General features: G+C 27.1%; 1 protein-coding gene across 1 annotated transcript in view; it reads left to right on the top strand.

Moving 5' to 3' along the window:
- The first annotated feature begins 1452 nt into the window (after window positions 1-1452).
- Window positions 1453-17703, top strand: part of LOC117179297 (mediator of RNA polymerase II transcription subunit 12) — a 72778-nt gene continuing 56527 nt past the window's right edge. The window contains exons 1-3 of the mRNA XM_033370950.1: window positions 1453-1996; window positions 6450-7153; window positions 13788-14568. Of these exons, the coding sequence (XP_033226841.1) occupies window positions 1453-1996; window positions 6450-7153; window positions 13788-14568 (2029 nt within the window). The remainder of the gene's footprint in view (window positions 1997-6449; window positions 7154-13787; window positions 14569-17703) is intronic.

Below are 17703 nucleotides of genomic sequence, written 5' to 3'. Positions count from 1 at the left end.
TTTGGTTAAAAATTTATCTTTTTAGTTGAAAATTTATTTTCTTCGTTGAAAATAGAACTATTTTATTGAAAATTCAATGTTTTGTGAACATTTAATCTTTCCATTTTTGGTTGATACTTCATTTCTATAGTTTCCTTTATAGTTCGAAATTGAGTTATTTAGTTGAAAATTCATCGTTTTCGCTAAAAATGATTCTTTTTGTATGAAAACCCATCATAATTATTTTAATAAATTAGAACAAAATTATTTTTTCATTATAAATATATTCAGAAATTTTTTATTCTTTAAAGACTATTCAGTTAAATCATAGAATTGATTAAACAAATTTGTACCAATTTAAATATTTGATTAAATAGCTTCTTAAAAATAAAAAGTTATATCCAAATATTTAATTTGTATAGCGAAAACGATGAATTCTCAACTAAATAACTGAATTTCGAACTATAAAGGAAGCTATATAAATGAAGTTTCAACCAAAAACGGAAAAATTAAGTTTTCGCATAAAAAATGGAATTTTCAACAAAATAGTTCTATTTTCAACAATGAAAATAAATTTTCAACTAAAAAGATGAATTTCTAACCAAAAATGGAACAATTACATTTTCTGTACAAAAAAATGTAACTACTATTTCGGTACAAATTAGGTTCTTTTTTTTTAAATTATTTGCATGCTCTTTTCGTTAAAAATTAATAATGAAAAGTAATTTTTTTCAAGTTATAAAAAGAAATGGAGTTTTCCCCATTCAGTTGGTGTTATTGCTTGGCCCTCGGCGTGCAGACATCTTTCTACATGACGTCACATCATAAAATACCTGATACCTATAGTTGACGCAAGCGCACTCGAGATTCATTGTTTACTTTCACTCCAAACAGAAATAACAATTTTATTTGTTTATACAACAAAGGATCTTTTAATTATCTTCGAATTATTGTGAAAGCAGTTCTCATCTATAAAGATAGGTGAAAAATTTGAAAACATTGTGGAGAAACATTTTTAACCTACTTTCTTCAAAACTCCGTTACTCCGTTTGCGAAAATGCCAAGATGGCGTCAGGGGTGGTTTGGTAGAAGAATTTCGTCCGGTTTTCATCCCATTTTCTAGCTTCCTATTTGAGGAGGAGCTCTCTTAGATAGATAAATAGTTAGTTCCCCCACAGCTCGATTCTGCGAGTGAATTTCGTTAACTCGCGACTACTCATTGGGTGAAATACGGCGCGACGTCAATTTGTTGAGGTTATATATGTCGCATCGATATGTCGCTCACTGTTCCCTAAAATGATCCGAATATTCGTTCGTTCAGTGGAGTGCAGTTGTGTTTATTCGGCGAGTGATGTGTGTGTAGAAAAAATCATGTCGATTCTGGAAAATCGGTTAGTGCGGAAGTATGGTGATAATGATTCCTCGAAAAGTGTTTATTAAGATCGCGATCGAGTCCTGATTCATCATTTTACGATGATGGGCATTTTGTATGAAAAGCGGCCCTTAAAAAGGCCCAGGTTGGGTCCACCTGACGTTTATCCCCAGGAGCCGAAACAAAAAGAGGACGAGTTGACCGTGACGAACGTCAAGCATGGATTCGCCACAAGTCCCCAATTATCCGATGAATTTGGAACTGCCAGGCACTGCAGTGTCACTGCTGCCAAGGTCGGATCTTATTTCAACGGTATCCTGGCCAGGAAGGAAGAACTGGCTACGATGCCTGACACTGGCAGGAAAAAGCAGCAGATTAATCCCAAGGATAATTTCTGGCCTGTGACTGCCAGGACCAAAAACGGAATAGAGGCTTGGTTCAAAGATCTGTCTGGATCCAAGCCTCTGCCAACTCTCGCCAAGAAGGCACCTAATTTCAACAAGAAGGAGGAAATATTTATGATGCTCTGCGAATACCAGGTTCCAATGCTTCGAGCTGCTTGGTTTATCAAACTTAGCTCTGCTTATACTGTCGCAGTTTCCGAAGCAAAGATTAAAAAGAGACAGTTACCTGATCCCACCACGGGTAAGATTTGTTTATTTTCTGAGAGGATGCATGTCAAGGGAAACGTCAAAATCAGGGAATTTCTTCTTTGTTTATCGGCTTTTGATTCAATAAACAAGCCATGACATAAGGGAAGTTCTATTAGAAGCACTTTAAGTAACTGTCACGCATAATCAGAGCTGCCACACAGTAATTTTTAGTCACTTTTTAAAAATAAAGTCACTGTTGTCACTTTTCATAATGAAAATATGACTTTCGTCACTTTTATTTCAACAAATTGACCCATGGGGTATCCACTATTGAATTCAGGTCTACACCTATTTCTGTATTTTCTTAAATTCTTTTGAAATATTCAAGGTGTTTTTTTTTTAATCCACGGAATTAACAAGAGATTCAAAAAGTTTCAAAGGAATTACATTTTAAAGGATTCTAAAGAGTTTTGAAGCATACTTTAATATGTTGATGGTATTCTCAAGGAAAGATTTCAAGGTATTCTTAAAACTTAAAAAAAGCTTTCAAGAGGATTGAAAAGTTTTATGTGACTTTAAAAGATTAAAACTTTTTCAAGGAATTCCTAAGGATTTGATTGATTTTAAGAGATTGAAAAACATTGTCATGGGGTTCTAAAGATTTTTGAAGATATGGAACGATTTTATAGGACCTGTAAGCTTTTAGGATAATTTTAATAATTCCCAGGGATTTTATCAGATTTCCGAGATCATATATTTTAAAAGGATTTTATAATATTTTAATAAATTTATAAGGATTTATTCACAAAAATTTGGAGAATTCGTAGGATTTCAAATATTTTTAGATATTTTAAAAAATTTAAAGGATTTTTCAATAGATTTCAATAATTTGAAGGGGTTTCAAAGATTTTAATGTATTTAAAAAACAAATCTAAGGGATTTTCGAGAGGCTTCAATAAATCACAAAGGATTTTAAATATTTTAGAGTATTTAAAAAGATTTAATGAGAATTTCCAATTGATTTCAGTAATTTAATGAAAGTGCAGAGATTATTAAATATTTTAGGGCGTTTAAAAAGATTCCTAGTCAATTTTAAGAGCGTTAAAAGGTTTCGAGCGATTTTATAAATTTGAAAGATGAGAAGTATTTTTTAAAACCACGAGATTCTAAGAAATTTGTAATTTATTTCAATAATTTGAAGAGATTTCAAAGGATTTGAAATACCAGATTTTATATTTTAAAAGATTACAAAGAATTTTCAATTAGTTTTGATAAGTTGAAGGAATTTAAAAGAATCAAGGGTATTTTGATTATATTTCAATAATTCGAAGTGATTCTAAAGGCGTTTAAAGGTTTTAAAGTATTAAAAACAAGTCCAACGCATTTTAAAGAGTTTTCTAAAGTTTCGAGGGATTTCAAACAAATTTCAAAGGATTTTAAATATTTTTGAGTATTTCAAAAGATTCGAGTGAACTTCCAATTGAGTTCAGTAATTTAATGAGATATCAAGTGATTGTAAATATTTTAGGGTATTTTAAAAGATTCCAAAGAATTTCCATTTGTTTTCACTAATTTGAGGGAATTTCAAAGATTAATGAGCATTTTTATTAGATTTCAATAATTTTAAGTAATTCCAAAAGCTTTTAAAGATTTTGACGTATTTAGAAAAGTTCCAAGGAATTTTCAAGAGCTTTCAAAAGTTTCCAGGGGTCTCAACAAATTTCAAAGGATTTGCCATTTTTTTAGTATTCTAAAAAATTCCAAATAATTTCCCATTGATTTCAGTAATTTAATGAGATTTGAAGGGATTTTGAATGTTTTAGGACATTTAAAAATATTTCAAGGGATTTCTCATTTATTTCAGTACTTTAACGGGATTTCAGAGGATTTGAAATATTTTAGAAATTTTAAAGGATTCCAAAGAATTTTCACTTGATTTCAATAACTAAATGCAGGGTGGCCGCTGGACCGGGAATTTTTTGAAACCAGGAAAAACCGGGAAGTACCAGTGAATTTATGTTTTGACCGGGAATTTTACAAATCTTTAGAAGAAAAATCTGTAAAAGCGTTTGAAGTTTAGAATTTTCGAAAATAACCATTATTATTTCATCAACTGTAACTAAAATATTTTCAAAATAAATCTGTACTTTAAGTAATAAAAATTGAACAATAATTGATGTGACAGAAAGATTCTGAATCCGTTAAAAATTAAAGAAATTTCAGATTTTAACGTTAGAAATTAAACAGTTTCAATTCGAAAGTAATTAAAGAATTTCAGTAAATTTGAAATATTCGTTCAGTTCACAATATTTCTTTTTTAACACAATCAATTTTAAATTTTTTAATGAAGGCAGAGAATAATTATTTAATATTTAGCAATATTTGACTGTTTATTTAAAACGATTAAATTAAAACCAAATATTTAAAGGTATACAAATTGAAACTGAATTATTTCACATGGAAAACCTTAAATCGTTAAAATTTCGAAGAACTTTTAAACTCTGAATGTTACAATTTTAATTGTTATTTTGAAAAGAATTTTTATTTTCAAGTGAAATTGTTAATTTTCAATATATAAATAACAATTGAAAAATTATTATTTGTAGAAATAATTGGAGTAAATTTAAGAAATATTTAGACGCTGTGAAAAGATTTAAGATTAATTTTAAACATTTAAAATTGTTTCAAATAATTTAACGAAGTATTTGTGCCGACAAAATTCGGCTATTTTTACTGTAATTTTGGTGCCAATAGCAACAGTATAATTTAAAAGAAAATATAAAAATTTTGCATATTTAAAAAAAAATTAGAAGCTTTTTAATCAGGGCTTCAAAAGAATCAAAAACATTTTCTTGAGATTCCTAGGAAAATTGAAAATGATTTTTCTTTTTGAAAAATTATTTTAAGAGAATATTTGAAAAGCTTTACAAAGTTGTCAAAAAAAAAAAATCTGGAAGATTTCAAGGCATTTTTTTTTTTAATTTCCAGGATTTTCTAAAAATTCTATTAATTTTAACCGATATTTATAAATTCGGACAAAATTTCAAAATTGCTTCAAATAGAAAAATGTTTAGCTTTAAAATTCGAATTTTTTAAGTTTTATTGAGCGTGAAAAATGTTTGCGAACCAGGGAAAAACCGGGAATTTTTATCGTCGATTAAAACGGCCACCCTGTAAATATGATTTCAAAAGATTTGAAATATTTAACAGAATTTTAAAAGATTCCCATGAATTTTCAAAAGCTTTAGAAAGTTTCAAGGAATTTAAAAATATTTTTAATGATTTGAAATATTTAATGGAATGTCACAAGATTCCCATGAATTTTTAAGAGCTTTAGAAAGTTTCAAGGGATTTAAAAATATTTTTAATCGTTGGAAATATTTTATGGAATTTTAAACATTTCAAGGAATTTTTAATTGATTTTAATAATTTAAAGGGATTTCAAAGAATATGAAATATCAGATTTAATGTAATTCACGGGATTTTATCATGCTTTAAGGGGCTTCAAAGAATTTATTTTCAAGAATTGAGGTATTTCACAGATATCCATATATTTCTATGCATTGCCAAAATTTTGATAGATTTTAAGATATTTCAAAAGATTCTAAGGAATTTACGATTGGTAGAAAATATGAGATTTCTTGTGAGTAACGGATTTCATAATATTTCAAAGCTTTTCGAATATTTTTGGCCATTCATGTGTCATTCGCTCTGATTTGTTCTTATTTATCTCTTTAATTCTTTTAAATTATTTTGAATTCTTGGAAATTCTCTTGAATTTTTTTAATTCACTTGAATTATTCTTCTAAATTTACTCACTTCAATGATCTTTTTTTAGTTTTTGCTTAATTCATCTCGAAGTTTTTTAAACTCGCCTTGAATCCTTAGACATTTTAGATTTGATTAAATCCATTTGAATCCCCTTGAATTTGTCTAAACTTATTTTAAAATCACTAAATAAAATGATTTTTTTAAAAATATTTTTGAATTTCTTTCAATTGACTTGAATTCTTATTAACTTCATCTAAGTCTTGTTATTCTCCTTAAATTCTTCTAAAGTCAGTAACATTTTACAGATTTTCTTTCCCAATTTATTCAAATTATTTTGAATTCTTTTAAATTAAAAAACAACATTAATTCCATTCTTAATGACCATTATTCACATTTGTTAAGTAAAATAGGCTGTAGCAGCCCTAAGAATAATAAATAAAAAAATGTATAAATTTAATGTCAAAATTCTTTTATTCCATTTATAAAATATTCTATATTAAAAATGTTACCAGATCAGACTATTAGTCTTCGAATATTACAAAATACATTCTCATAAGACATTTGTAAAGAAATTCCAATCTGCTAATTGAAGGAGGTCCAATATCCAACTAATCGGATTCTATTATTAGTTTTTAAATCTTCAAGGCAAATGTCATTCTTTCAAGTCTGATTATTACATTCGAAACTTTCCTGTTAAACTCATCTACTTTGACTAATTCCTTTAATCTTTTCAGAGTGGACCGGAACTTTAATCAAATTTCTGAAAGATCAATTATCCAAACTCCAAGAATGGTATCACCTGGGTAATCCAAACCCAGGTACCCCAAGTAGCAATGGAACTCCAAACGGAACCTCTTGCAGCAGCAACACGCCGAACAGTAGCACGCCTTCCACAAATTCTGCCAACGGCACAGTTAATAATCAGCCCTCGACTCCAAATTCCAGCATGCAACCAACCACAACTACGGCCGTGATGAACGAGGAACATAAACTGGCTCTTAGGCAGTGGCATTACTGTATAATGCTCGCAAAGTACATGTTTGAGGAAGGACTCCTCGACAGGCATGAACTTCTACAGTGGATCCTTGAATTGCTCGACAAGATGAAATCCGTCCCTTGTGACGACGGCATTTTAAAACTCTTGCTGCCGCTCGCCCTCCAATATTTGGAGGAATTTGTACAGTCAGAGCTGCTGGCCAGAAGGCTCGCTTACTTGTGCTGTCGGAAAATAGCCCACATGTGCAGCAATGTTGACACGAGTTTCAATCCTCAGAGTCCTTCGGTCGCGCTTCCTGTAAAATCGGAAACTAATGGAAAAGATAATATACCACCGCCGCCACCGCCAGTTGTAATTAGTCCCTTGACTGCAGCCTTCAACGACTATCTATCCTGCCCGCATCATAGAGATATTCTTCTCGAACTGTCGGCTATAATACAGGTGAAGGGAGATGCTTGTTTTTTTAGTATCTTCAGGCCTAGTAAATTTTCTAAAAATTAGTGGAATTTTCAACATGAAATTAATAATTTTCACGAAAAAATGTGATATTTGATAGTCAAAACTTTTGATTTTTTTTTTATATTCAAAATTTTTTGAACTAAAAATCATCTTTTAAAGTATCCTAAAATATTTCAAATTCTTTCAATTCCCTTTAAATAATTGAAATCTATTAAAGATTCCTCAGTATCTTTTAAAATACTCTGACCATTCCAAATCCTTTGAAATTCCATTAAATTAGTGAAAGTTCTTTGGAATCTTTGAAAACATCCTGAAATATTTTAAATCCTTTGAATTCCCTTCAAAAGATCGAAATCTATTAAGAGATTCCTCAGAATCGAAATTTTTGATATTGACAAATTTTAACAAAAAACAGTTTAATATGAGCAAAAAGACGAATTTTTCAGGAAATACTTGAATACTCAATTAAAACAGGTTAATTTTCAAACATTTGGTTTCAGTTTTAACGACAAACAAATTGATTTTCTACCAAAAAAGGCACATTTTTAACAAATCCATCTATATTCTACCAAAGAGTTGAATTTCCAAACAAGAAAATTCATTTTCTACCAGAAAAGATCAATTTTCAATCAAATTTTAACATTTAAGCCCTTTTGATTTCTTTTTATTTCGTCTCTACAGCTTGAAGATTCATCATTCTTGTTAAAAATGTATCACTGGTTAAAATTATTATTATTATTATTTTATACAAAGTGAATTTTTTAAAATGAAGATTTAACTGTTCTATATTTGGTTGAAAACTAATCTTTCTTAATTAAAAATTTAACCGCTTTGTTAAAAAGAACGTCTTTTTTGGAAGAAAAGTCAACTATTTGTTTAAAAATATTTCAAATGATTTGAATTCCTTTCAAAAGATTGAAATATATTAAAGATTCCTCGGAATCACAAATTTTGATATTCAAAAATTTTAATAAAAAACAGTTTAATATAAGCAAACAGACGAATTTTTCAGAAAATACTTGAATACTCAAATAAAACAGATTAATTTTCAACCATATAGTTTCAGTTTTAACGGCAAAAAAGTTGATCTTCTACAAAAAAGACAAATTTTTAACAAAATACATATTTTTTCTACCAAATAGTTCAATTTCCTACAAAAATACAAATTTTTAACAAAATACATATATTTTGTACCAAATATTTGAATTTCTAAACTAGAAGATTTCTTTTCTATAAGAAAAGATGAGTTTTCAACAAAATTGATCAATCTTCAACCACATAGTTGAATTTTCTACAAGAAAAAGACAAATTGATAACAAAAAATATATTTTTTCTACCAAATAATTGAATTTACAAACAAGATGATTTATTTTCTACTAGAAAAGATGAATTTTCAACAAAATGTATTAATTTTTAACCAAATAGTTGAATTTTCTACAAAAAAGACAAATTGTTAACAAAGTACATATATTTTATATCAAATAGATCAATTTCCTAAAAAAGATTTATTTTCTACCAGAAAAGATAAATTTTCAACAAAATGTATCAATTTTTAACCGCATACTTGAATTCTCTACAAAACAAAAGATACATTGTCAACAAAAACACATATATTTTCTGCCAAATAGTTGAATTTCCAAAAAAGATTTATTTTCTACCAGAAAATATGAATTTTCAACAAAATTTATCATTTTTTAACCACATAGTTAAATTTTCTACAAAACAACAGATACATTTTCAACAAAAACACATATATTTTCTACCAAATAGTTGAATTTCCAAACAAGAAGATTTATTTCCTATCAGAAAAGATGAATTTTTAACAAAATGTATCAATTTTGAACCACATAGTTGAATTTCCTTCTATCAAATAGTTCAATTTCCAAAAAACATTTATTTTCTATTAGAAAAGATGAATTTTCAACAAAATGCAGGAATTTTTAACCACATTGTTGAATTTTCTACAAAAAAGACAAATTGTTAACAAAATACATATATTTTCTATCGAATACTTAAATTTTCAAAAAAGATTTATTTTCTACCAGAAAAGATGAATTTTCAATCAAATTCATTAAATTTTAACCACATAGTTGAATTTTCTACAAAAACGTCAAATTGTTAACAAAATACATATATTTTCTAGCATATAGTTCAATTTTAAAAAACATTTATTTTCTATCAGAAAAGATGAATTTTCATTAAAATGTATCAATTTTTAACCAAGAAAAATGAATTTTTAACATAATACATCAATCTTTTACCAAATAGTTGAATTTTCTAAAAAAATGAATGGATAGTAGATTTTTTGAACTAGAAAAGATCAGTTTTTAAATAAAGTGTTTATTATGAGAATTTTTAACAAAATAGATCAATTTACGGTTAAAAAATGAATTTGTTTTAAAAAGGTAAGTGCTCGGAGAAATTCTCACGAACATGAGAATATGCTCGACCTTTATGTAGTTTGAGAATTTAATGAGCATTTATAAGCATTTTGAATTGGGATTTCAAAAATCACATTTTCTATCTTTATTAATAATAATTATATTATATAAATTTTGCGGGAAAATCTGTCGATTTAAAATGGAAAGGGCTCTCAAATTAAATAATAAAAGAAGTCAGAGTAATAAAAAACATATTATTCAGGTTTCCTACTTTTTTTTAAATTCGTGTTTTTTGTTTGTTCGATTGAAATGAAGGGGGTTTTAACTAAAAATTTGGCTATTCCAGTTCTGTTTGAAAATTTATCGTTCTTAGATGAAAATAAAAGGATCAGGTTCAAAATTAATGTCTTTAATTGTAAATTCGTTATTTTTTAATAGAAAGTTAATATTCTTGTTTCAAAATTCATCTTTTTTTCTTGAAAATTCCACAGTTTGTTTGCAATTTTGTATCGCTCTTGACTGAAAAATCTTTCTTAGTTGAAAATTCAACTTATGTGGAAAACTCATATTTTCGATTGCATTCAAATTTTTTTTTTTATTGAAAATCAAAATATTTTTTGATTTAAATATCGACTACTACGTCTTTCATTTAAAATTTATATTTTTTGGAATGAAAATTTAATTACTTTATTAAAAGTTAAACTCTATTGGGATTTTTTTTTTTTCGTTCAAGATTCATCGTTTTAATTGAAAACTGATCGCTTTGATTGAAAAATGAGCTTTTGTTATTGAAAATCTGTTTTTTTTTTCTAGAAATTAATTTGTTACTGAAAATGTAACTAAACTTTTTTATTCGAAAATTGTTCTTTTTTTTATCAAAAATTAATCTTTTCGGTTAAACATTCAACTGTTCTAGTTGAAGGTTCATTATTTTAGTTGAAAACTCATCACTTTTTTTGAAAATGTAACTATTTTTTGAATGATTAGTTTGTTTTTTCGTTCAATATTGTTCTTTTTAACTGAAAATTTAACTACTAAATTTTTGGTTGACAATTTATCTTTTTTAGTGGACGATAGATGTATTTTGTTGAAAATTTGTCTTTTTTTGTAGAAATTAATTTTCTTGGTTCAAAATTAAATTTTTTGTTGCTCAAAATCCTTTTTTTGATTGAAAATTCAAATATTAAATTTAAAGATTCATGGTTTTACTTCAGAAGTTCAATCTTTTTGGCTTAAAACTCAACTGTTCTTTTTTTTTTTGTATAAAATGAATATTCTGGTTTGTAAATCTTTTTTCTTTAAATAAAACTATTTGGTTTAAGATTCATCATTCTAGTGAAAAATGTATCACTTTTGTTAAAAATTATTATTTTTTGTTTGTTTGATAGGAATTTTTTTTTCAATTGAAAATTTAACTGTTTTATGTTTGACTGAAAAATAATTTTTCTCAGTTTAAAATTCAACAGTTTTGTTGAAAAAAACATCTTTTCTTGTAGAAAAATCAACTATTTGTTTAAAAATTCTTATATATTGTTAAAAACTCAATATTTTTAACTTTCAAATAATAATTTGTTTGAATTATTGTTCATATTCGTGGACTTTAGGGGAAGATTTAAGAAATGGTTAATTATGTTTTTAGTATTATTCAATTATTAATGAATCAATGGTGCTAACATTTTTAAAAATTTAAGACTTTTTAGTCAAAGAAATTAATTTTTAATCACATTGATAAATTTTCAACCAAAAGTAATAATTTTTTACCAAACAGTGGAATTTCTAAAGCAAAATATGAATTTTCTAGAAAAAAATTTGTTGTTACTAAATACACTTTTTTAAACCAAAGAAATGAATTGTTAACAAAAAATAGAGCAACAAAATGTATCAATTTTTAACCACGTAGTTGAATTTTTAGCCAGAAAATATTAATTTGCAACATAATAAATACATTTTTTACCAAAATAGTTGAATTTTCTAAAACAATAATTAAGGAAGTTGTAGAATTTTTTAACTAAAAAAGATAATTTTTTAACTAAAAACGGAGTTGTCAATTTTCCGTTTAAGCTAGTTAATTTTTAATTAAAAAATGAATTTTCTACATAACTATGAAATTTTGAATCAAAGAGTATGAATTTTTAAGGCAAACGATGAATTTTTTACAAAGCAGTTGAATTTTCCACCCGAGAATATGAATTTTCACGAAAAAAGTTAATTTTCAATCAATCAGTTGCAATTTTAACCAAAAAAAAGAACTTCTAACGAAGGAGTTGAATTTTCAATGTAAAAAGAAGCATATTCAACGAAAAATATAATATTTTATATTTCAATAAAAAAAAGACTAATTAAAAATAAAAAACAGTTAAATTTAACCAAAGAAAACGAATTTTCATCAAAATACTTTAGTCGTCGACTAAAACGGATAAATTTTCAACCAAATAGTTGCAATTTTTACCAAAAAGATCAACTTTCTACAAAACAGTTGAATTACAAAATTGTTGAATTTTCAAGGCAAAAGATGAATTTTTCTAAAAAGCAGTTAAATTTTCCACCCGAGAATATAAATTCTCAAAACAAAAAATTTGCTTTTTAGTCGAGACAGATTAATTTTTAGCCATAAAGTTGCATTTTTAACCAAAAAAGGTGAAATTTCAACAGAATGAGATACATTTTGAAATAAAAATATAAATATTTAATAAAATAGTTGAATTTTTAATATAAAGAATTGGTTAGTTAATAAAGAAACAAAATTTTATTTAAATTGTTGAAGTTTTAACCAAATAATAAAATTTAAAACCGACAAAATTTGAAATTTAATATTAGTCGTTTCAACTGAAAAAATGAATTTTTAATAAAAAATAGTTAGATTTTCTTATAAGCCTTTATTAACTAAGTTGGAATTTAATTGCAGAAAATGAAAAAAAAAAGGGAAAAGACTGTGAAGCCTGGGATAAGTTAATAAGAATAATGATAATTTACAGACTAATGACTAATATTTCAAGTAAACATTGAAGTTTATTTTTAGTACATAAAAAAATTTGCAGACACCATCTTGACACTATTATTTCAAAAGGACCCCGCGCCAAATGTACAGTAAATAGCCTTTTGGAAAAAATTATAAATATAATTTTTTTGTAATTTCGAACCTGCAGACTAAAAATGTTGAGAGAAAAAAGTAAGAAAAATGGACAGTTCTTAGACAAACACTTGTCAAACTTCCGATTTTTATATGTATTTTAATAGAAAAATGCTTATTTTAGTGAAAATTTTTGTTCTATCAAACTTTATTTGATAGATTTAGCTAAAAGTTTAACACGAACTAAAAAAATAACGATTTTTCGGGTGAACAAAAAAATTCTGTATACCCAAAAAATCCTTAATCTTTCTCGTTCGTGGATATCAGTTAAAATGTGAAACTTTGAGCCAAATCTATCAAAAAGGTTATAAGAAAAAAATATTTTACTAAAACAAGCATTTTTCTATTAAAATATAAGTCAAAATTAAAGATAGTGTCGTACATTTTTTCATGCATTAAAAATAAACTTCAATTCTTATTAAAAATTTTATTCTTTAGTATGTAAATTATAAAAATGCCTATTTATTTATCGCAGGTTTCACAGTCTTTCCCATTTTTCTGATTTTTCCGCGCCTGATTCCATCACAATTAATAGAGCCCAATAAGAAAATCCAACCATTTTTTAATAAAAGTTCATTCTTTTGAGTTGAAAATTCTACTATTCAATTTCTGGTTAAAAATTCAAATTTCTTTTTGTTATAAATTTTATTATTTGGTTAAAAATTGAAAGAATTTGTTAAAAAATGATCTTTTTTGATGAAAACTCGTATTTTTGGCTTAAAAAATTGAACATTTTGTCTCCTTGACTAAACAACTTTTTTACATTGAAAATTCAACTATGTTCTTGAACATTTATCTTTCGATTTAAAAAATTATCTCATTCTGTAGAAATTTCACCTATTTTGTTTAAAACCGCAACTTTCTGGCTAAAAATAAATCTGTTTCGATTAAAAACTAAATTTCTTTCGAATTTTCAATTTGCAGTTTTGAAAATACAAAAAAAATTATGTTTACATTTTTTAACAAAAGGCCATTTACTCTAGATTTGTTGCGTGATCCTTTCAGTCACTATTTACATTATTTTCTGTCTCTAAAAGTAATTCCGTGAAATGTCACTGGTTCATCAGCACATAACTATAATTTATCCACTCATTTCTTTTTGCAGGCCATTACTTTCGAATGTCCAACCGCCCTCGTGTGGAACCGAGTCGGCGAGGGAAAATCACCATCCGTTTTAAACGGCTCGCCCATCGACCATCTTCCCTGTCCTCCTGCAGCATTACCCTGTCCTCCAGCAACTGCCAGCGACCCCACGATGAGGCAATTGAAAGCTGCACAAGAGAGCATCCAGGCTCGTTCGCAGGCCGCCGAGAGTCGGTGGTCGTGCGACAAATGGCAGCAAAGCAGCGCCGGCATGACCACGTCGAAAGTCCTCGCCGCCCTCGATGCCCTCGATCGTCACAGTTTCGACCGGATGGACCAAAATAACTCCCTGGATACTCTCTACGCCAAGATATTCACCCCAACCCCGAAGGAAGCGATGAATGAACGAGACGCGAAGACTGAATACAACCCACAGCAAGACTCTGCGATAATAGAGATCCTCTGCGAGTGGGCTGTGAGTGCCGAAAGATGGGGCGAGCACCGAGCGATGGCTGTAGCAAAATTATTAGAGAAACGCCAGAGCGAAGCGTCTGGTGAAAATAATGACAATGACGACAAAGACAGCGTTTGCAGCAATGGAACTCCACCCTCGCTTCCCATTTTTCAGCCACTGCTCATGAAGTTTCTAGATGTTGATGCACCGATCTTGGATAACAACTCGGCCCAATCCAAGGCGCAGTTTACGAATCTCGTGCACTTGTTTTCCGAGCTAATACGACATGATGTCTTTTCGCATGATGCTTATATGTGTACCCTCATTTCGAGGGGGGATTTAATACAAGGTAAGTTTTTAATTGTCGGGATTGCTGCAGGGATTGTCAGGGTGAATCTGGAAATCTCCTTACACTTATTCACGAGAGACTTTAATATACTTTTTCTTTTCTTTTTGTTGTTGTTGTTGACACAGTTATTTCATTGAAACAACATCTGCTTGGGAAGAAATCTTGCTACGGAAAAAATTTTTATATTTATCAAGGTATAATCAGGGAAGTACTTCCACTGTACTGCCCAATGCAAAAAATGTGTCACGAGATTTGAAAATGTACAAAACCATGCACTACTGTAGGAAAAATGCATAAAAATTACAAAATAAATATGAAAAACCCTTTTAAATCATTTTTTCTGCATAGTATAGAGTCTGGGAGTATATGAGACGTATGTACTTACGTATTATTTTCTTTAATATAGGAAAAAGCGGCATAATTGACACAATTCAAACAAACCAAAAAATTGCATGGATATTCAGAACTTATAAAAAAAATAATTTAAAAATCAATAACGAATACACAAATGAATGACAAAAAAATGCCAAAAATATATATTATTATTAAATTATAAAATTTTCCAAATTTCAAATAACGACAAGATTTTCAATTAACAAAAAATAAAATCGCAAATTTAAAAATATTCGAAACTAAAATTCATCGACTTCAAAACCGACTTGTAAAATTAACGAATTATTAAATTCCCACAAATATTTAAATTCTTGAAATTTAGAACTGCTGAACAAAGTTAATGGATTATTAATTTATGAACTATTAATATAATTACTATAAATAAGGCAATCAATTTAATTAATCATTTATTAATTATTTTCTGCAAATTTTAAATTTCGCCAAGCTTAAATTTCAGGAATAGAAATAATTATGGGAATTTAACAATTCATTTATTTCATAATTCGGCAATTTTATTTCTGAATAATTTATGATTTTGTTATTCATTTGTTCGTTATTTTGTGTTAGTCCCTTATATTCAAACACTTTTAAGTATAGCGATGAAGAAATAATTTTTTTTATATTGCCGTTTTAAAATATAATGTTACTTTACAATAAATATAATTATTATATCTATATATGATCAACAAGGAATATGATAAATCCTAAAATATTGTTTTCTATTACAATGAAATAACGAACTCTTAAATGTAGTATTTTTTTAATCAATTAGACATTCTAACGAGGCTAAAATATTTTTAAATTTGCATGTCACTCTTAAAGAAAGACCATTAACGAATATTTTTTATCTTTGACAACACTAAAATTATTCTAAAATCCATGCCTAAACTAAATTCTGAGAATTGAGAACAAGAAAATAAGTATTATCACTTTGTTTTTAAATTTATGTTAATATAATTTTCATAAGATTCTTGAGAAAATTTTTAATATTTTTTAATATTTCAGGCTTGTCAAAAAGAATCTAGAAGATTTTAAAGAATTTTTTTCATAATATAGGATTTTAGGAAATATTATGGGCAAATTCGAGTCCCTTTAAAAGATGTTTAGAAGTTGGGAAGGAATCAAGAAATATTTGATACGTTTTCGAAAATTCCTGAAAATATTTTTAACTGACACGAAATTTTCTCAAAATTTACAAATATTATTCCAAATTTTTCCAAAATTACCTTAAAATCTTCTAAATTTTCACAGCAATTTAAAAAAAATTTTGTTTATTCTCTTGAAAACTTTCGAAACTCTCTTAAATTCTACTAAATTTACCAGGGAAATTTACACAATTTTTGTTCGTTTTTATTTTGCAATCTTACTAAATTGAAACATTTTGCTTTAAAATCTTCTAAGCTATTTCTAGAAATTTTAGGAAATTGTTTGTTATGTTTAAAAACCTTTTTCAATTTTCTCTTAAAGCTCATTTTTTAAAATAAAAAATTATTTAAAATTTGCACACGAATATAAGATAAATTCTTTTTTTTTTAATCTTATCAGACCTCTTAAACCTTTGAAACTTTAAACAATTCATAAAAATTCTTTACAAGTTTTAGTTATTTTTGAAATATTTCAAAACTTTTGAATACCTCTTAAACTTACTCAATTTTTTCTAAAATTATGTAATATGGCAAATATGCAAAATTTTGCTTTAATATCTTTCACACTTTTTAAAGATTTCAAGAAATAATTCAAATCTTTAAAAGTTAAAATTATTCTTTGAAAATAAAGCCAAAACCATTTCTTCTCAGATCTTTCATAATTATTAAAAAGCTTCTCTTTTATTCTTTGTCTTCGGGTGTTCTAAGTTCACTTTTATAACCTGATTTTCATACCGGAGCGATAATTAATGGAAATGATTCGATAAAAAAAAAACAGTATTAGAAAAATCCACCTTGTCATTTTCATAATAATTACATAAATAAATCGTTTTGTTGATATTTTTTAAGCGTTTTTAACGGTGACAGGAGGCTCGGAATAATTCAGCTTTTCAGGATAGCCGCTTTACCGAGAAACCGGGAATTTTATTAGACCGTGGATCAACCAATTTTGAAATAGTTAGTTAAATTTTGATTCTTTTCTATTATGATATCATTTAGTTTAAAATGCTTAACTTGAAAATCTTCTACTTTAAAAATTTTCCATCTTATATTTTTAAGCGTTAATTTGAATTAAACACATTTTTAATGCAGTTTTAAAGACTTAAACAATTAAAAATTAGAAGCGTTTGAAATCGAAAATTTTTAATAACAAACATTTTTAGTTGATCAACTGTAAATATAAATTAATTAATGATTTTCAAAATTGAATTGTACCTTAAGATTTCAATTGGAGATTTCAATTTACTAACTTCAAAATGATATATTTATAATTAAAGGCTTTTATTAAATTTCAAATATAATTTTAGCCTTAAAATATTCCAGTTTTATACCATGAAATTTATCAATTAAGAAAAAGAACTACCTAATACTTAGAAATATCTGAATGTTTATTTAAAATCAGTAATTATAAATTAAGTATTCAAAAAAAAACTTTGAACGTTACAATCTTATTGTTCTATTTGACACAATTTAATTTGAAAGTAAAATTGTTGAACTTTATTAATATTTTTTAATTTGAAAAAATTTGAAACAAACTGTAGATGCTTCAAAATCTTGAAATAAAATTTCGAGGCATTTTAAGGGTTTTTAAACTATT

Source organism: Belonocnema kinseyi, chromosome 9, assembly GCF_010883055.1.
Source record: "Belonocnema kinseyi isolate 2016_QV_RU_SX_M_011 chromosome 9, B_treatae_v1, whole genome shotgun sequence".
NCBI lineage: Eukaryota > Metazoa > Arthropoda > Insecta > Hymenoptera > Cynipidae > Belonocnema > Belonocnema kinseyi.
This window is presented reverse-complemented; position numbering and strand designations above follow the sequence as displayed.